General features: G+C 39.9%; 1 protein-coding gene across 4 annotated transcripts in view; it reads left to right on the top strand.

Moving 5' to 3' along the window:
* The first annotated feature begins 10,088 nt into the window (after nt 1-10,088).
* LOC135480265 (protein vav-like) overlaps nt 10,089-22,728 on the top strand; it is an 85,023-nt gene continuing 72,383 nt past the window's right edge. For all 4 annotated transcript variants that reach the window (XM_064760059.1, XM_064760056.1, XM_064760058.1 and 1 more), the window contains exons 1-3: nt 10,089-10,298; nt 14,753-14,869; nt 15,921-15,979. In XM_064760059.1, the coding sequence (XP_064616129.1) occupies nt 10,089-10,298; nt 14,753-14,869; nt 15,921-15,979 (386 nt within the window). The remainder of the gene's footprint in view (nt 10,299-14,752; nt 14,870-15,920; nt 15,980-22,728) is intronic.

The raw sequence follows: 22,728 nt of genomic DNA, 5'->3' as shown, positions 1-22,728 counted from the left end.
CTAGGGCACAGGGGATGTGTGCAGGTCTGATATTAGGGTGTGAGTATGTAACTCTAGATCTGAGGAGGAAGTGTGCAGGTCCCGCTATCAACCCTGGCTGATAACACATAACACCTTTAATATGCAAAAGGGAGAATTTGATGCAAACAGTGTATGGGGATTATAAAAGTACTTCTTCACTGCATGAAATGTTTCCTGCAAGATATCACCCCTATATACTCAACATTTATGTTCGTTCCTTCTCTTCCCATATGTCTATCAGCTATTTCTCGTCAACACCTTCTGCTACACATGTATATGAATGTCTATGCCCTTCTTGACAGACAAACATTTCGCAAAAGGCAACAGCTGTCAGAGGCATTTCATGCATTTATTTCTAAATACCATGATGTACACATGTCTATAATCTATAGATCCAATAAAAGATGATTTTATTTTTTTGTCACACATTGATAAAGTAAATTTTTTTTAAACAAATACCTTCATGTACAAAACAAGCAGTTACACAGATGTGGGACCAGAATACTTCTATACTATTAGGGTCTTTCAAAAATGTACATGTACACCGCTTACCTTTTTACTACACTAAAAGATGCAGTATACATGTAGATGTACACGTACTATCGAATAGCTCTGGCCCTGGCCCTAATAGCTCTGGCCCTAACCCTAATTTATTTATTTATTTGATTGGTGTTTTATGCCGTTCTTAAGAATATTTCACTTATATGACGGCAGCCAGCATTATGGTGGGAGGAAACCCTAGCCCTAATAGCTCTAGCCCTAATAGCTCTGACCCTAACCCTAATTTATTTATTTGATTGGTGTTTTACGCTGTACTCAAGAATATTTCACTTATAGGACGGCAGCCAGCATTATGGTGGGAGGAAACCCTAGCCCTCATAGCTCTAGCCCTAAACACTCTGACCCTAGCCCTAATTTATTTATTTATTTGATTGGTGTTTTACGCCGTACTCAAGAATATTTCACTTATACGACGGCAGCCAGCATTATGGTGGGAGGAAACCCTAGCCCTAATAGCTCTGACCCTAGCCCTAATTCATTTATTTATTTGATTGGTGTTTTACGCGGTACTCAAGAATATTTCACTTATAGGACGGTGACCAGCATCATGGTGGGAGGAAACCCTAGCCGTAATAGCTCTGGCCCTAATAGCTCTGACCCTAGCCCTAATTCATTTATTTATTTGATTGGTGTTTTATGCCGTTCTCAAGAATATTTCACTTATACGACGGCAGCCAGCATTATGGTGGGAGGAAACCCTAGCCCTAATAGCTCTAGCCCTAATAGCTCTGACCCTAGCCCTAATTTATTTATTTATTTGATTGGTGTTTTACGCGGTACTCAAGAATATTTCACTTATAGGACGGTGACCAGCATCATGGTGGGAGGAAACCCTAGCCGTAATAGCTCTGGCCCTAATAGCGCTGGCCCAAGCATGGTACAGAGTAGTTACAATGCACGTGTACACGTTGCGCTAGCCTGACTGGAACATGATTGCACAAGTACAGCTCTATATCACAATTACAAAGCAGTAAATCTGTGCACAGGTGGTTGTACCACACCAGGTTACCTGTTCATGTAGCGTGTTCAGGCCTCAAACCATGTACTGCCTGCCTGCTTCACAGCTCTGTTTACATGTACATGTATGTACTACGCTACACTATCCTTTAGTAGCATAATTACTTTCATCCAGTCTGCATATATCTTAAGGTACCACATGACATCCTCTGTAAAGAGAATGATTTTTTTTTTTTTTTTTGATTGGTGTTTTACGCCGTACTCAAGAATATTTCACTTATACGACGGCGGTCAGCATTATGGTGGGTGGAAACCGGGCACAGCCCGGGGGAAACCCACGACCATCCGCAGGTTGCTGGCAGACCTTCCCACGTACGGCCGGAGAGGAAGCCAGCATGAGCTGGACTTGAACTCACAGCGACCGCATTGGTGAGAGGCTCCTGGGTCATTACGCTGCGCTAGCGCGCTAACCGACTGAGCCACGGAGGCCCCTAAAGAGAATGACATAGCAGCATGCAATTCTCCTGGAATGTACATGTATGTGCATGAAACCTCAGGTGACAAGATACTAACCCAGCAAGAGCTTGCTGATCCTGATCAAACACGTTTGATCAGAATCACAGGGGGTAGAGGGCGTGGGTGGTGGGGTAGAGGGTGTGTGTGGGTGGGGGTAGAGGGTGTGTGTGGGTGGGGGTAGTGGGTGTGGGTGGGTACGGCAGAGGGTGTGGGTGGGTGATTGGGGTAGAGGGTGTGGGTGGGTGGGTGTGTAGGATCAACATGAGGAATTCCAAACTCTCATAATTATGACAGGTTCTAGTACAGTTCAAATGCATGTATTGTACAGCAGACGTCAGTGGCCTGTAGTCTAATTTGACACAGAAACCCGCGTAGAATTTGGGTCCTTTGAAGGTATTTTTAGTGTAGGTCCTCTGGTATTGCTTCTGTCCTATCCAGTACATCAATATCTACAATGTAACTGGTACAAGCACTATGCCATATGTAGTTCAACATAACAGTCTTAACACATGTTGAAACAATTCACATGTACCTGCAGTACATATTGATATCTCATCAAACATCAGAACTACAACTGCAGGTGTCCTGAATACTGTACGTGGCTTTGCCCAGGATTTTCAAACAGAGGTAAACAAGAATCTTCTCCCGAACATTGGCTATATGCTTACAACTATGGTTTTACACGACACCTACATTTATTTATTTCATTGGTGTTTTACACTGTACTTAAGCATATTTCACCTATATGATGGCAGCAAGCATTTTGGTGGGAGGAAACCGGGCAGAGCCCGGGGGAAACCCACGACAATCTGCAAGTTGGTGGCAGACCTTCCCAAGTACGGCCGGACTGGAAGCCAGCATGAGATGGAAATGAACTCACAGCGACCACATTGGTGAGAGGCTTCTCGGTGGACACCTACATGTACATACGTTTATTTGTTTATATTTTTCACTGCTATATAATGCCATGCTGAAGGATTTTTGACTTAGATATATATGACAGCTGGTCAGCTAAAAGGCTGAAGGAAACTGGAGTGCCCAGGGTAATCCACCAAACATGGGAAGTTACATGTACTGACCATCTTTCCCATAGGTGAGGTGCACTCTGTGTGAGAAATTACATGTACTGACCATCTTTCACATAGGTGAGGTGCACACTGCATGGGAAGTTACATGTACTGACCATCTTTCCCATAGGTGAGGTGCACTCTGCGTGAGAAGTTACATGTACTGACCATCTTTCACATAGGTGAGGTGCACACTGCATGGGAAGTTACATGTACTGACCGTCTTTCACATAGGTGAGGTGCACACTGCAAGGGAAGTTACATGTACTGACCATCTTTCCCATAGGTAAGATGCACTCTGCATGAGAAATTACATGTAGTGACCATTTTTCCCATAGGTGAGGTGCATCCTGCATGGGAAGTTACATTTACTGACCACCTTTCCCATAGGTGAGGTGCACACTGTAAGGGAAGTTACATGTACTGGCCCATGGGAAAGAAAAAGTTACATGTACTGACCATCTTTCCCATAGGTGAGGTGCACACTGCAAGGGAAGTTACATGTACGGACCATCTTTCCCATAGGTGAGGTGCACACTGCATGGGAAGTTACATGTACTGACCATCTTTCCCATAGGTGAGGTCCACACTGCATGGGAAGTTACATGTACTGACCATCTTTCCCACAGGTGAGGTGCACACTGCATGGGAAGTTACATGTACTGACCATCTTTCCCATAGGTGAGGTGCACACTGCCCATGGGAATTTTTACTAACAGTCCATGAGCTCTAAGTGTTGTGACTAGTGCCTATAAAAACAAACCTGGAGTAAACACATACGGTAATACATGCACTACACACACAATGTACTCAGTACAAAGCACACGGAAAGTGCACAAATATAACAAGCATTCAGATACATGTAAATCTCATCAATGGTCATAATATGTGATACTGTAATTCAATGTAAATTTCTCGAAGTTCTTCTTCCATGTAGTCTAGTAAGCACACAATCATAGCAGTCTGAGAAAAGACACATCTGCATGTACTGTGAACTTACAGAATATGTGAACGTGTAAATCTACGCTGTACGCCTGTATGAACATAGAGGATACACGTACATGTAAATCTACTCTGTATGCCTGTATGAACATAGAGAATACATGTACATGTAAATCTACTCTGTATGCCTGTATGAACATAGAGGATACACGTACATGTAAATCTACGCTGTATGCCTGTATGAACATAGAGGATACACGTACATGTAAATCTACTCTGTTTGCCTGTATGAACATAGAGAATACACGTACATGTAAATCTACGCTGTTCGCCTGTATGAACATAGAGAATACATGTACATGTAAATCTACTCTGTATGCCTGTATGAACATAGAGGATACATGTACATGTAAATCTACTCTGTATGCCTGTATGAACATAGAGAATACATGTACATGTAAATCTACTCTGTATGCCTGTATGAACATAGAGGATACACGTACATGTAAATCTACGCTGTACGCCTGTATGAACATAGAGAATACATGTACATGTAAATCTACTCTGTATGCCTGTATGAACATAGAGAATACATGTACATGTAAATCTACTCTGTATGCCTGTATGAACATAGAGAATACATGTACATGTAAATCTACGCTGTACGCCTGTATGAACATAGAGGATACACGTACATGTAAATCTACGCTGTACGCCTGTATGAACATAGAGAATACATGTACATGTAAATCTACGCTGTACGCCTGTATGAACATAGAGAATACACGTACATGTAAATCTACACTGTACGCCTGTATGAACATAGAGAATACATGTACATGTAAATCTACTCTGTATGCCTGTATGAACATAGAGAATACACGTACATGTAAATCTACTCTGTATGCCTGTATGAACATAGAGAATACACGTACATGTAAATCTACACTGTACGCCTGTATGAACATAGAGAATACATGTACATGTAAATCTACTCTGTATGCCTATATGAACACTTATTGTACATACCGTAATCACACTTTCAATGTGCTCTAAATCTCAATTGCCATCATTTAAAATATTTTCACTGCGAATCAGCTAGTGGATGTATATGTATTTGAAATATTGAGAAAATTTACAGTAAACTGAAATCTATAGACATGTAATCTATTTCTGAGTTATATACATCAATACTTTTTAATTATTTTTGATGTTAGCCATGGGCATTCTGAGCATTTATTCTGCTCTTTACAAAACCCTTGAACTACCCTACCCCATGCATCATGCAAACATGGCATGTGGGGTTATGTCCCTTGGTAAGAAATTTCTGATAATCCTTGCAGTGAGATTGATCTTGATGAACAGATGTCTGATGAAGATTTCAATCAGGACACTACATCATCATGTACATTACGTTTCATTTTATCAGAATGAATAAAACAGGAAGGTAGTAAGAGTAATCAATGAAATTTCACCATGGAGCATTTTGTGGCGGAAATAATCTATTTAGAGTTTGGCAGTGATGTCATAGCTGCTCTGAGGCAATCATCAGCACGCTCTTTCAACACGTGAGCGGACTCTAGTCTAGAGTACTGCGGGTGAAAACAAAGCAAATTTAATCAAGGTGAGATACGCATTGAAGAAAATTTCAGCATAAAACATGAAAAATCTAGTTTTAAGGCAAGAAATTCTTTCCGGAAAAGTAATCAAGATACATCAAGCCTTCAGATATGATAGTTTCAATGTCCTGTCATACTTTGAACTTCATTAATTGGCAAGAATCAGCATTTTGCCCATTTAGCTCCATGCTATAAGCCCAATCAGTGTTTCAGCGGTCTCACGAGTTCACACACATATCGGCTAGACAGGTTCACGCAAACTGCTGCAGCTTAAAGACGTGTTTTTACTTTATTTGCCAATGGCGCTGTGGAGTCAACAGACAGATGTATATTCAATCTAGCAAACTACCGTAAAATAACTTCTTTTATCCACATTAGTTTGGGAGAGCTCCCAACTGTCTCACCGATATCTGCGTGAACTTGCGAGGCCCCTAAAACGCCGACTGGGCTTATTTACCATTCCTACTCCTTGCAAGGAACCCGGGAGCGTAAAAACTATGAATACTCAAGACCAATAAGCTAACCTTTATTGAGTGTGAACATTATGAATTATGACTCTAAGCGCACTAGGCCACTGCAATGAAATGAGTTCTAGTCTTTCGGGTCTAGGTCAATGATAAACTAAAACAACATAAAACTTTACCAATTGTGGTTTGTCAACTTCCCTGAACTTTGTAAGGATGAATGTCAAAATGGTAACTTTGTTTGCAATGTGTGGGAATACATTACTGGGACATGTTGATAATTAAGATATATTCGAATCCAAATCATAAGGCCATACAATCACAACCTGCATGCTATTTTACCCTGCTATCTCGCTCATTATTCAATTTTAGCAAGAAATTGTCAAAAAATGTGAGATTATCATACAAGATAGCCAAAATTATGACAGTAAAAAATTAAAACTGATCCATCGCCCGCAACATTTCTCCAAAACATTCTGATGGTAAGCAAGGAATCAAGTAGGCTACTGTTGTACTTGCCATGATAGAAAGGTTTGGGCTGCGTGTAGCCTAATAAAAGGGAGAATATCTTAATAATCAACATATCCAAATAATTTTTAAAACAAATAGAATGTACATAGAGCGTGTTGTGTGTGTGTGTCAGTAGCATGATTCACAGCCCAGTGTCACGAAGCTTTCCAACTCAAATTGCTTTAGCCCCAGGCAATCTTGACTAAGGCTCATATTTCGATGCTCATCGTTAGTAATTTGTTGGAGGGTAATTTATTCAACCCCTTACATGAGGAACGAACATGAAGTGTCAAGTTTAGTTAAACAAAATAGACAAAATGCATACCTCATCCGTGTTAGAGTAGACCTGCATTCAAAATCCCCTGTTAACTGTCAAATTTAGTGACATCATTTGTCACAACGCCCGGCAACTACACTCGGTTGTTGAAAACATGTTCATTCATATTCCCGGGCCACAGGCAGAGCTAGCTGCAGCTCCTCAGTTGCGTATAAATCCAGACAACAGATTCACGTTATTTCTTCATACGAAAGTTAACTTACTGTATAATTTGTTAAAACAATACTAAAGTAAAATTATCTTTATAATGAAAATGATTTATGCGAAGTTACAGTTCCGTTGTACACTTCCTTAATTGTGCCTGGAAGTTATCTCCCTTTAGTGCGCCTTGCACTTTAGTCCAGGTCAGTTGTGTGACTGATGCTAGAATGTACATAGAGCAGGTTAATATGTTACTTCTATTCTATTAAACATAACGAAACGATTCTATTCGACTAACACGATATTACTTATACTGGCTTTAAAATCGCAAGCAAAGAGTTAAAATCCTACCAAGGCAATCACAAAGCAAGAAAGTAATATGTTCTTGATTGCGACGTAAAACACCAACCAAATAAATAAGTACACATATTGTCATAAAATATGTTTCGCATGCATTCTTCAAAAGGTTTTGGAAAAAAATTTAGCTTGTAGTTTTGAGAGCCAGTTAGAACTCAATCAAGATTGTCTTCTATCTGTCTAATTTCTCCCTGGGATTGTCTACTATCCATAAGATTTATTTCCGATATTGTCTACTATCCGTCAGATTTCTTTCCGATATTGTCTACTATCCGTCAGATTTCTATCATTGATTTTCTACTATCTGTCAGATTTCTTTCCGATATTGTCTACTATCCGTCAGATTTCTATCATTGATTTTCTACTATCCGTCAGATTTCTTTCCGATATTGTCTACTATCCATCAGATTTCATTGATTTTCTACTATCCGTCAGATTTCTTTCCGATATTGTCTACTATCCGTCAGATTTCTATCATTGATTTTCTACTATCTGTCAGATTTTTTTCCGATATTGTCTACTATCCGTCAGATTTCTATCATTGATTGTCTACTATCGTCAGTTTTCTTTCTGATATTGTCTACTATCTGTCAGATTTCTATCATTGATTGTCTACTATCCATCAGATTTCTTCCGGGATTGCCTATTATCATTCTGGGGATTATCTACTTGTCCCGGGATTGTCTACTATATCTGTCAACTTTCTTCCTGGTATTGCTTACTATCCATCAGATTTCTTCTTGGGATTGTCTATTATCCATCAGATTTCTTCCTATATTGTCTATACTATCTGTCAGATTTCTTCCTGGGATTTTTAACTATCCATAAGATTTCTTTCCGGGAACTACTATCCACCATATTTCTTCCTGTGATTGTCTACTATCTGTCAAATTTCTTCGTTAGATTGTCTACTGTCCATCAAATTTCTTTTTGGGATCATCTGCTATCTGTCAGATTTCTTCCTAGGTTTGTCTACTGTCCGTCAATTTTTTTCCTGGGATTTTCTAATAGTAGACTACACCGGGGATTGTCAGAACATGTCTGTTTCTGAATGGCTAGAATGGCACCTCTTTGAGAAAATGCTTGTCTGCATGTGTATGTCTGTTGGATCCCACCTCTGTTTTGTTTATCGATACTAAGGGTCCAAGCCCGGCCTTGGCCTGGGAATCTGTATGTACAGATTCACTCCTTCTTACTGCTCTTTGGGTGTTGCATGGTGACAGTACAATATGCGATCCATGACACTCCACCGCACTCATTGTTTGCTGTCTAGCTTTCGTTGCAGACCACTTGCTTAATTTCATGCATAAATACATGGTGTGCACATCTCCTTAGAAATTTAACATTTTACGAAGAACTCAGAAAAGGAAGTTTATGTACTTATTTGGCTGGTGTTTCATGCCATATACTACAGAATATTTTGTTTATACACCGAAAAGGAAGCAGTCTATCTGCGTCCAGTGTCCAAACAACACTTTTTAAGTGTTGTGTACTGTGTCCAAACAACACTTTTTAGGTGTTGTGTACTGTGTCAACACTGGTCACTGTGAGTTCAAGTCCAGCTCATGCTGGCTTCCTCTCCTGTCGTATGTGAGAAGATCTGCCAGCAACCTGTGGACAGTTGTTGGTTTTCCCCGGGTTCTGTTCGGTTTCCTCCCACCATAATGCTGGCCGCCGCCATTCAAGTGAAATATTCTTGAGTAAGCTGTAAAAACACCAATCCTAAAAAATAAATAAAATCTTGTGTCAAAACAACATTTTTAAGTATTGTGTCCTGTGTCAAAACAACACTTTTAGGTGTTGTGGCCTGTGTCAAAACAACATTTTTACAGGTGTTGTCTTCCATGTCATAAATGTGAAAATTCTGGTAATCTAATATATAATATGTTTCAACAATCAAACGATCATTACGTGGAGTAAACATTTTAAAATGTTGGTACTCACATTTTAATGCATTTGGCATTTCATTTATACATAGTCTTGAAAAATACTGTCAATTTCACGTTTGCGTTTTAAGAGAGTGGCTTTGGGCAAACCAATGCAATAGCTTTTCTACACAGTACTTAATTATATTTCTTCTAATATATACTTTATGTCAGTGTTGTCTTTGCCTTTCTTTTCGTTTAGTGGCTTTGATAGACTTTCCTGTGATTTTTTTTCTTTTGGTGATTTTGATGGGCTCTCCTCTAAAATAGTGAAGAGAGCGCTTCAGTGTTCAGTAAATATGGGGAGTATACATTTTCGTCTTGAACATTAAAACCCATGCATTTAGTTTATTTCTAGGCGTTGAAATTAATAACTGAACACGTAATAAATGGTAAAAGACAACTGTGTCAACTTTTTGACAACCAAGACTGAAAACTTATCATTGTGGCGAGATTTTCAATTTTGTCTTAAATCGAAAATGGCCGTAATATGGCCAAAGCATGGCGGTATATACCTCTATGGCCGAAGCAAGGCACAGTGGTGACAAATGTATGTATCATGCATTGACGCCGCAACGCCTCTCAGGGGAGATAATTTAGAGCGCAGCAAGAGGCCAAGAATTATCCATGCTGAGGGGCCGCTCTGCAGTGAGCAGGAAGGGAAAAGCAAGATGGCTTCGGAGGAATGGCGAATGTGCGCCGACTGGTTGGTAAAATGTACGATTTTACCTGCCGACCACCGGGCTCTCAAGCCAAATGCCCAGATATTCGACTTAGCACAAGCTCTACGAGATGGGGTGCTACTTTGTCATTTGCTGAACAACCTGAGTCCTGGATCTGTGGATGTGAAAGACTTCAGTGCCCGGCCACAAATGTCACAGGTTTGTCAGTAGAGAAATGACCGTGTGTTTTCCAAAACAATGCCCAGCTGGGGTCACAAGTAGGAAAGGGTAGAGATCAGAGTGTATCTAGGCGAGGAAATATCTGGTGTTGTCATTCGGCTCATCGTGATGATCCACAGCTTTTGTGATCCTGTCGTTTATAACACTTAATCACGATGAATGGAACACACGTAACTCAGCCCATAGGCTGCTGGGACGTCTGAGTTAGACTTCCTATGTGGGCATTGTTATGTAATTACGCTCGACATCACACTTAATTACCTCTTAGGTCAAACCTGGTTGTGGTAACGGTCAGCTTATTACTTATTTCTTCTGCTACATTGACTGGAGGGGAGTGATGGGTGTGGGGGAAGCTATTTTTGAGATTTTGTAATTAATGTGGAAATGAGTAGGTGGTGTTGTGACTGTACACACGTCGTAACTGCTGGACTGGCTGAGACATCTGCTCTCATGGCTGGATTAGGCACATAAGTTTTAACAATGGCCTTGGGAATTCCCGTCTCAAGTGTTATAATTCTCTGATTAGCTGACTTACTGAAATTCACATGGTTTGTGTTCTGCTATATTATTATACAAGGGACAAGATGCACTGTTACATGTGTATTGTGACTTCATCGGCACCGTAGTAGTGGATACAAATGCTGGAATTCTACAAGACAGGTGACCGTTGAACAGCATTTAGCTCAGTGGTGCCATACTAGGCTCGTTCAATCTCAGACTCAGGGAGAGAATTTGAAAATTTTCTCCGCTCTCAGTCTTCATGGGACCATTTGTCTTGTGATTTATAAAATGGTTTTTAGGTGATATTGTGTATATGCTGATCACATCCAGACATATATGGACATCTTTAGACGTGTACATTCGCAAAGCGCAGTATTAAACTCCAACAGAATAAACTATACATTTAAATAAATATTTTCACAAAAGACATGGACAAGAAATAAAAGTTAGATGCCTTTAATATCTGTAGAACTGGAGAGGACTTCTACATGTTCACACAAACTCTGACTTTTGGACTGGTCAGTTTTAATTTGGACTACTGTAAATCTTCAAAGTGTTCAACAACTAAGGCACTTTTTTCCAATGGTATTTATACATACAATTATTATGAAAATGGTGGTATAATTTTTTGTTGGGTCACTTCAGATGAAAGCTTCATAAAACTGTGCAGATTATTTCTCCACACACCATAGCTCTGGGAGCAGTTCAGTATATTGGTTGCAGAGGCTGTTGAAAAGGTTGAAGAATTAGGGTAGCTAAAAATAATATATTATCCTAATCATAGAAAAAAATAAAGACAAACAGAATATGGATTTGCAGTCTTCTTTTCTGTTTTTTGCATTGGGAGTTTTAAACTTCTGGCTGACAGACTTGATAGGGAAGCTTTGTTCTTACAAGTACACTGTATGTCTGTCATTTTGAGCTGTCTGTTAAAGGAAAGGAAGCGGCTGGTTGTGATTAGTTAGAGGTTAGATTCTATAGGTTTCTATTTCAGGTACATCTGTACTGAGCACACCTTTATCTAATTAGAGGTGAATGATTATACCATTTATATAAGCTGGGCAGTTCTGAGAGGAGGGTCATGGTGCTCCTCAGATTCTGCTGCTTAGACAAGATTCCTTAGCAAGCTATTTTAGAAAACAGGGAAATTCTGGATTACAATTTCAATTGTTCCTTGTTTGACCGGATGTAAGACAAACAGCATTTGTGTACATGGTTTGCTCTATGCAGTGTATATCAGAGTTAGGTGAGAATGTCAAAAGTCTAGTTTATGCTGGACCCTCTCTGGTCGTACGCCACAATACAGGAAGGTCTGTCAGCAACCTACGTATTCTTGAGTACACCATAAGGCACCAACCACATAAATACATCTGTGATATACATGTATGATGGTTTTGTCTGAATACTGTCACTCTTCAACCTTTTCACATGTTTGTAAGGTGTTTATTCAAGCATATTCTGCAGGGATGATTCTGTGTTGACTGATGAAAGTTTGCTTTTTGTGAAGCCCTGACATTGGCCAAATTGCTATGAAAGTTGCTCATTCACATGCTAAAAGCTTGAAGTAGTAGAGTAATGCAAAATCAGGTGAACAAGTTGATTGAAGGTTAGTGTATCTGTTACACTAAGTACATGTATTATATAACTGTATAACGAAAGTGTAATAGTGAACATATCAGCACTGTGATACTGCATTCACAATGAAGTACTGTGATACTGCAATCACCACGAAGCACTTGGATACTTTATTCACAATGAAGCACAGTGATACTGCATTCACAACGAAGCACTGTGATACTGCATTCACTTCGAAGCATACAATAGCAAGGCAAATATCAGATTGAACAGTAAAGAAATTTCTGATACGTCACTTTGACATGTACCATGTTCAACAGAAAATGAGCCACATGGTGATTTAGTGTGCCTTACACCTGCTTAACACTGGCCGCAGCTTTAGAGTGCTGTGGTTAGGTTTTCCTGCACACGCTTTTAATAGTTTGTGCACTTAGGTGTACTTGTATAAGATGTACTCTTGACATTAGTCAGTACACATGTGTAATCTGACTGTATAATCCCATGCCTCAACAATATAATCAGCAGATGTTAGCCCGAACACAGGCCACACATGTAATGTATGTTGATTGTGTGAATACAGCTTAATTTCAAAATGCTACCCACAGTATGGCAGGAGTATTGCTGAAGTGGCATTAAGTGATACTGATCCATTCACATTGGGAACACAACTCGTGGGTTACCTTAGCAGGGTTTCCAATTAATCTGCACAAGGTGCCACTTTTGTAGGATTTCCTGGGTTATATGGAAGTGGAGACTATGAAGAAGGGTGAGGAGTGGGTTTTGTTGAGAAGCTTGTGATTAGTTTAGCCTGAGTGGTGACAGATCATGAAATATTACAGATTGTACATGTTGAGGCTGCCATATTGTCCCATGCTTTGAAGCTTAGAACCTTTTGTTTTTGACAGTTTTAGTGGATTGCTGGTCTAAATTCATTGACTGTGACATTAATCTAACCGATAACTACATTTACTGTACTTGTAGAACAGAAGGAACCTCTGTCTGTCTGTCCGTCTGTCCATCGGTCTGTTTTTAAGTTTTCTCCACGTTCCTTAACTGGATCAACTTAACATTTGCTAGGGGTACAAATACTACTCTGGATCCAAGGTAGCCTTTTGTGGAGAATTCGAAAAAGTTGTGTATTGCGTGTACTGGTTACATACATGTGCATGTGGGCAATGATCTGGACTCACTTTGACTTGCGTACTTTCCTTTGTACCTGTACAGGTAGAATGAATACTGGACCAAGGAAGAAGTGTATGATTTACATCATGTTGTAGACATGAATTATTTTCAATAGGCACTCCACACATTTATGATAAATCTATTAAAGCATGACATGTGGCTTGAGGCCACTCTTAGAATATGACTCCTCCAGTTCAGTTAGCAGCTGTGGTCGTGGATTCCTTCCTGGATACTACATGTATTAGTACCACGGTCAATGGTTTCCAAACCCTTTTGTGCTACTTATCTAGGATTGTACAGTTTAGAAGCAAATTTGTCTCTTTCCAGCTTTCACCTTTTGTCTGATGTTAAATAATTCGACACTGAAAAACATTTCAGAGGAGCTTTAGTACATGTAGTTTGTCACTTTAATGTTATCTGATATCAATTGTCATGCTCGGCCGAGAGTTTAATTGCATTGTTCAGGAATGAGAAAGCCTCACATAATTTGTTCACCATAAACTGAATGACTTTGTGGAAGTAATACATGTACATTCTTCAGCATGACATTAGACAGCAAGAAGCATGTCATATAAGTAAATATGTAAATTTGTATTGTAAATAAAAACGGGGTGCTCACGGGCTTATGTGATTGAAAATGCTGACTGGCTTAGATTTTCTGGCCCTTGCCAATATTGCTGTGCATTTGAATGTTACTTTTATCTGCTTTGGCTACAGCTTTTAGTCAGGATGACTCAAATAAATTATGAACAGATTGTATTATAACAGTGGGAAGATGGGGGTGGGGCGTGGGGGTGGGGCGGAGGGTGTCTCTGTGGCCGAGGTGGTCTCATTGGCCGAGGTGCTTTGCCTCTCATCAATGCGGTCGCTGTGAGTTCAAGTCCAGATCCTGCTTGCTTCCTCTCTGGCCGTACGTAGGAAGGTCTCCCAACAAGCTGCGGATGATCGTGGTTTTCCCACGGGCTCTGCCCGGTTTCCTTCCACCATAATGCTGACCACTGTCGTAACAATGTAATATTCTTCAGTAAGGCATAAAACACCTCTCAGATAAATAAAATAAATGTTAGAACAGCAATCAAACAAGTGTAATATGATCATTATCCTGCCTGGTAGTGAAATGCTATATATATTCAGTTAAGGCTGAACTTTCACACTTGATTTTTCTTCTGTTACAGTTCTTGTGTTTGAAAAATATCCGGAGTTTTTTACAGACGTGTAAGAATGTGTTCGGGCTGCGAGACTGTGACTTGTTCGATCCTTATGATCTGTTTGATGTCAAAGACTTCAAATTGGTGAGTGCATGAGGTTAAAATACAGAACTCAGGTACCGGTACATCTATGTACATTGTTTACCCATATATGGGTTTGACTTGGAATCTTTGTTTTGGAACAGAAAGTCCACAATGACGTACAGTTTATATCAGGTAACAGGTTACATGAGCAATAATATCAGGTTGATCAGATATGCAGGGAGGTTAATCAGTTGTGTAATAAAGACACGTAATGGTGTCAATTACTTCATCAGGTAATGATGTTGATCAGAAACCCCCATCAGGTCATGATATTGATCAGAAGCAACATCAGGTAATGATTTTGATCATAAACCTCACCAGATAATGATCTTGATCAGAAGCCTCACCAAGTAATGATGTTGATCAGAAAACTCACAAGATAATGATGTTGATCAGAAACCTCACCAGAGAATGATCTTGATCAGAAACCTCATCAGGTAATGATGTTGATCAGAAACCACACCAGGTAATGATGTTGATCAGAAACTTCCCCAGATAATGGTGTTTATCAGAATCCTCATCAGGTAATGATGTTGATCAGAAACCTCACCAGGTAATGGTATTGATCAGAAAACTCGTCAGGTAATGATGTTGATCAGAAAACTCATTAGGTAATGATGTTGATCAGAAACATCACCCGCTAATGGTGTTCATTAGAGAGCTCAGCATCATGTGGATCAGAAACCTCACCAGTTAATGATGTTGATCAGAAACCTCACCAGGTAATGATCTTGATCAGAAACCTCATAAGGTAATGATGTGGATCAAAAACATCACTAGCTAATGATGTTGATCAGAAACTTCATCAGGTAATGATGTTAACATGAAACCTCTTCAGTAATGATCTTGAAATAGCAAATGTCCTATTTTCGTTCAGCTAATCAATTGCTCTGTGTAAATGCTGCTTAATCAGAAAAACAACAAACTAAATCACCATCAGGTAAAGTGGAAATCTGTATATATATGGCTGTCTGAACAAGTAGATGTACATGTATACACATGTACCTGGGATCTGTCCTCCACTTCTAACTCATACCCTCATCATTTTCAGGTGCTACACACATTGTCCAAAATTTCCAAGTCGGAGAAAGCGCAAAGAAGAGTGCCTGGGTAAGTGTAGTAACATTCCTGTAGATATGAGTCAGAAGAGTGCCTGAGTAAGTGTGGTAACATTCCTGTAGATATGAGTCAGAAAAGTGCCTGAGTAAGTGTGATAGCATTCCTGTAGATATGAGCCAGAAGAGTGCCTGAGTAAGTGTGGTAACATTCCTGTAGATATGAGTCAGAAGAGTGCCTGAGTAAGTGTGATAACATTCCTGTAGATATGAACCAGAAGAGTGCCTGGGTAAGTGTAGTAACATTCTTGTAAATATGAGTCAGAAGAGTGCCTGAGTAAGTGTGATAGCATTCCTGTAGATATGAGCCAGAAGAGTGCCTGGGTAAGTGTGGTAACATTCCTGTACATATGAGTCAGAAGAGTGCCTGGGTAAGTGTGGTAACATTCCTGTAGATATGAGTCAGAAGAGTGCCTGAGTAAGTGTGATAGCATTCCTGTAGATATGAGCCAGAAGAGTGCCTGAGTAAGTGTGGTAGCATTCCTGTAGATATGAGCCAGAAGAGTGCCTGGGTAAGTGTAGTAACATTCCTGTAGATATGGGTCAGAAGAGTGCCTGAGTAAGTGTGATAGCATTCCTGTAGATATGAGCCAGAAGAGTGCCTGGGTAAGTGTGGTAACATTCCTGTAGATATGAGTCAGAAGAGTGCCTGAGTAAGTGTGGTAACATTCCTGTAGATATGAGTCAGAAGAGTGTCTGAGTAAGTGTGATAGCATTCCTGTAGATATGAGTCAGAAGAGTGCGTGAGTAAGTGTGGTAACATTCGTGTAAATAGGAGTCGCAAACTTGTGCTTGATGGGATGACCAGACGTGTAAATATGGACATGTATGTACATGTAGATGTCAGCTGTGAAGTCACATGTGATTTTTGTCTTACTAGCTGTTTAGTTCACCAAGTTATAGCTGCTTGTGCTAATACAACGATAACCAGATTGAATGGGTGAATGTCGAACAGGGGGAGCAAACCTGTCGCATTTAGGCAGACGAAAATGGTCATGACGGTGGACTAAGCAGAGACGTTCTAATTTAGGCCACTAAAATTGGCGGATCGGAAAAAGCCATGCTAAAAGCAGCCAGCTTAGTTGAGGTCACCTTTATATGATAGCATAAATGTCCGAGTTGGCCTGGAGCCACCAATTTTTTCTACAACCGTGGCTTTGATGTCAGATTTTGTCAAAGGTCTACTCCATGTGGCAATCTGGCATTTTGGCTGCCGAGAGTTCAGATATGTCTCGTCTTTTTCTCATTGAGCTCCCTAATTTAGAAAATAAACTAAGTGAATTTAGAAATTAAATTAATGCTAAATTTACGTCATTGTGTAATGTTGTGATGAATCAAGCACATCGATGAATAATTTGCCCGGTATGTGCACATATATTTGTTTTTATACATAAATATCAGTAGAAATTGAAATGAAACATTGTTGTGGTTTGGCATGGTGCATGTTTGTGTTGAATGTCCGCAGTACCAAAGATCATACGTTGTGTGAACAGTTGTAAACAGGCCAAACAGCACTTGACATTTGAGGGGTCTTTTTACATGTTTGGCCGTGACACTGGCATGATGGCATCACTGTGATACTTGACATTTTTGACCGTGACATTGGCATGATGGCATCACAGTGATACTTGACATGTTTGACCGTGACATTGGCATGATTGCATCACTGTGATACTTGACATGTTTGACCGTGACAATGGCATGATGGCATCACAGTGATACTTGACATGTTTGACCGTGACATTGGCATGATGACATCACTGTGATACTTGACATGTTTCACCGTGACATTGGCATGATGGCATCACAGTGATACTTGACATGTTTCACCGTGACATTGGCATGATGGCATCACAGTGATACTTGACATGTTTGACCGTGACATTGGCATGATGACATCACAGTGATACTTGACATGTTTGACCGTGACATTGGCATGATTGCATCACTGTGATACTTGACATGTTTGACCGTGACATTGGCATGATAGCATCACAGTGATACTTGACATGTTTGACCGTGACAGTGGCATGATGGCATCACTGTGATACTTGACATATTTGACCGTGACATTGGCATGATTGCATCACTGTGATACTTGACATGTTTAACCGTGACATTGGCATGATGGCATCACTGTGATACTTGACATGTTTGACCGTGACATTGGCATGATGGCATCACAGTGAAACTTGACATGTTTGACCGTGACAGTGGCATGATTGCATCACAGTGATGCTTGACATGTTTGACCGTGACATTGGCATGGTGGCATCACAGTGATACTTGACATGTTTGACTGTGACATTGGCATGATGACATCACAGTGATACTTGACATGTTTGACCATGACAGTGGCATGATTGCATCACCGTGATACTTGACATGTTTGACCGTGACATTGGCATGATTGCATCACAGTGATACTTGACATGTTTGACTGTGACATTGGCATGATGACATCACAGTGATACTTGACATGTTTGACCGTGACAGTGGCATGATGGCATCACAGTGATGCTTGACATGTTTGACCGTGACATTGGCATGGTGGCATCACAGTGATACTTAACATGATTGACTGTGGTAATGGGATGATGGCATCACAGTTATGCTTGACATGTTTGACCGTGACAATGGCATGATGGCATCACTGTGATACTTGACATGTTTGACCATGACAATGGATAGCACCTATACATTGTACACACATGTAGATGTCAAGGATTGCACCTATACATTGTACACACATGTAGGTGTCAAGGATAGCACCTATACATTGTCCACACATGTAGGTGTCAAGGATAGCACCTATACATTGTCCACACATGTAGGTGTCAAGGATAGCACCTATACATTGTACACACATGCAGGTGTCAAGGATAGCACCTATACATTGTACACACATGTAGATGTCAAGGATAGCACCTATACATTGTACACACATGTAGGGGTCAAGGATAGCACTTATACATTGTACACACATGTAGGTGTCAAGGATAGCACCTATACATTGTACACACATGTAGGGGTCAAGGATAGCACCTATACATTGTACACACATGTAGGGGTCAAGGATAGCACCTGTATATTGTACACACATGTAGGTGTCAAGGATGGCACCTATACATTGTACACACATGTAGATGTCAAGGATAGCACCTATACATTGTACACACATGTAGGGGTCAAGGATAGCACTTATACATTGTACACACATGTAGGTGTCAAGGATGGCACCTATACATTGTACACACATGTAGGGGTCAAGGATAGCACCTATACATTGTACACACATGTAGGGGTCAAGGATAGCACCTGTATATTGTACACATGTGTACAATGTAGGTGTCAAGGATAGCACCTGTGCATGTTTTTAAGACCGTGTAATACCTGTCACAGCATGTTGTGTCTCAGGGTTCAGAGGTCAAGTTCAAATGTCATATAGGTAACCCAGGTCATTTTTACTCAGTGGTAAGCAGCTAAGATAAGACGTTGTTTCCTGTTGCTGTAGCCTGTAGGTTTTGGGAGTGTAGAGTTGTGTGTTTACTCACAGACACAATACAGACAGTTAACAGCATACGTGTTCATGTAGCTTGATAAGAGTAGGATCTACATAAACCTGGCGTGTCAGCATTTCTCCTGCTCTGTCTAACAATAGTCTGTCTAACACATTGTGATAAGGGAAGGGCACATACCTGTCTTACAAGTGTCAGACAAGTTAGAAATACCCTAATTCTTCTCAAATTTGGGACAGATATTAGAAGTGTTGAAAGTAGAATATTACATTTCTGAACCAGTGTGGTAAAGTGGAAATATGGTTATGCTGTTCATTAGTTGGTCTAGCCATGTGAGAGAAAAGAAAGTGAATATTCCTGCTACAATTACATATATATTGGATAAAATGAGCAGACCAGGTGTCCCAAAAATGAGAAGAAAGAGGGTAGCTCTTATACTGTTCATGGAGATGCACTGGTTGATTAAGCTGCGTGGGTATGTGTACAAGGATCATGGTGGTTATCAGTGTTTGGATTTTCACTTTCTCGGTACGTGTACATGTAGTTCTTCTCAAAGATTCTAGGGCTAAGAGTTGACTGACCACTCTGGATTTAGAAACATTTACCTCAGGGTTACAGTATAGGCCCATCAATATTTATTTGTTTATTTATTTGATAGGTGTTTTACCCCGTACTTTTAATATTATGAATTCGAAACGATGTCATTGGTTGACGTCTAAGGTTTGTTGGGGCATTGAAAACCAGGACAAATCCTTGAAATTTAAAGTAAAGTTCTGGAAAACCAAAAGCATTGAAATTTAAAGTAAAGTCCTGGAAAACCAAAAGCCTGGAAATTTAAAGTAAAGTCCTGGAAAACCAAAAGCCTGGAAATTTAAAGTAAAGTTTTGGAAAACCAAAAGCCTTGAAATTTAAAGTAGTCCTGGAAAACCAAAAGCCTTGAAATTTAAAGTAGTCCTGGAAAACCAAAAGCATTGAAATTTAAAGTAAAGTCCTGGAAAACCGAAAGCCTGGAAATTTAAAGTAAAGTTCTGGAAAACCAAAAGCCTTGAAATTGAAAGTAAAGTTCCAGAAAACCAAAAGTCTGGAAATTTAAAGTAAAGTCATGGAAAACCAAAAGCATTGAAATTTAAAGTAAAGTCTTGGAAAACCAAAAGCCTGGAAATTTAAGGCAAATTCCTGGAAAACATTCAGGGTTTATGTGCATCAAGGAACCAGCTTGATGCACATAATTTGGGGCGATCTATAGACGGTGTAGACGGAATCAGCCTGAGCTTCTAGGAATCTGTAGTATGCTGACATCCTCAGAGAAATTGTCTCCTATTTTTCTGCAATTGCACCATTTGGAAATTTCAATCTTTGATGTGTTCATCAGACATCAAGGGTGCAGTACAGTATGAACTTCGCTATTAAACGGGGACATGCACTATGAAATACACAGCATGATCGCCACAACTCACAGTGTACCTGTAGTTAAAGCAAGTTTAATGTGTTACCTAATGAATTAATATTAAGTAGTAATTACCTAATGAATTAATACTTCTTTATTTTGTGAGGGAGATCAATTAGTGCAAAACCGAGTTTCCTTAAGCCCCGTTGCTATGATTTAAAAGGGACAAGATTAGAAGGTACATATTTTCATGAAAGGGGCAGGATAGCAATGTACAATTAATGTTGTGCCAGATAAGAAAGGGACAGGGTTCACACTCCAGGAGCAGGGGGTGCACATCCAAACTCACAGTCACCCCAAACATGTTAAATGTATACGTGGATATGTAACAATTTTGTGTTGTAATAAATTCTAAAAGATATCTTCAGTAAGTTTGGGATATATTTATATGTATTATTAGTTGAGTGAACTATTGAATGCTGTTCCTTTTTGACTCTGCAGGTGTTGATGTATTGTATTACATACGCCAGTTTGTCACCTAACATAAAAAGCAGTGTTCAGATAGGTATACATGGCATGAGTATGTACCATGACTGTGTTTTGTTATATCACTGTTCTGACACCAGCTGCTAACCTTACAGGAGGTAGGATTAGCACGGGTCTGGTGGGCCGAGGCTCTTAGGCCAGTAAGATTGAGTATTGGTCCGCGAGAGCAGCATAAAATAAAATTTCTCAGAGAGAAGCCTTTGTCTTAAGAATGATAGCATAAAAATTATCAGAGAATCCAAAATTTTAAAGAAACCTTCAAAATGACTTGATGCATTGGCAGCCAACTTTGAACTACAATTTAAACATCCCTAAAATGAATTTTACATGTATCTGGTGGCAGAATTTGTAAGTTTCGTCTACCAAAAAGGATATATGATCTTTGTTCTTGATTAGCTGTTCCAAGTTGAACATAAATCAGAACAAAAGATCTCAGAGAGTACTAATCCCAGCGTCCAGTTTGAATTTCAGTTGTAATTCAAACCCAGGACGATGTAACAACAATCTGAAGCTGTTATACAGAGCATCATACTCTTTACATAAGGTTACAGGAGTAGATGTAGTCACATCGGTGCATAGCCTTTGATACATGTATTTTTCACCTGTCTAGATACGGCCTGGCTATCCACAAGAGCAGACAATAATATACATGTACTTTTCACCTGTCTGGATATGTCCTGGCTATCCACAACAGCAGACAATGAAATACATGTATTTGTCACCTGTCTGGATATGTCCTGGCTATCCACACCAGCAGACAATGATATACATGTTTTTTTCACCTGTCTGGATATGGCCTGGCTATCCACAACAGCAGACAATGACATACATGTACTTTTCACCTGTCTAGATATGGCCTGGCTATCCACAACAGCAGACAATTATATACATGCACTTTTCACCTGTCTGGATATGTCCTGGCTATCGACAACAGCAGATAATGATATATATGTACTTTTCACCTGTCTAGATATGGCCTGGTTATCCACAACAGCAGACAATGATATACATGTACTTTTCACCTGTCTAGATATGGCCTGGCTATCCACAACAGCAGACAATGACATACATGTACTTTTCACCTGTCTGGATATGGCCTGGCTATCCACAACAGCAGACAATGACATACATGTACTTTTCACCTGTCTGGATATGTCCTGGCTATCCACAACAGCAGACAATGGTATACATGTGCTTGTCACCTGTCTAGATATGGCCTGGCTATCCACAACAGCAGACAATTATATACATGTACTTTTCACCTGTCTGGATATGTCCTGGCTATCGACAACA

Source organism: Liolophura sinensis, chromosome 13 (assembly GCF_032854445.1).
Source record: "Liolophura sinensis isolate JHLJ2023 chromosome 13, CUHK_Ljap_v2, whole genome shotgun sequence".
Classification (NCBI taxonomy): domain Eukaryota; kingdom Metazoa; phylum Mollusca; class Polyplacophora; order Chitonida; family Chitonidae; genus Liolophura; species Liolophura sinensis.
Note: the sequence above shows the minus strand (reverse complement) of the source record. Positions and strands in the feature narration are given on the sequence as shown.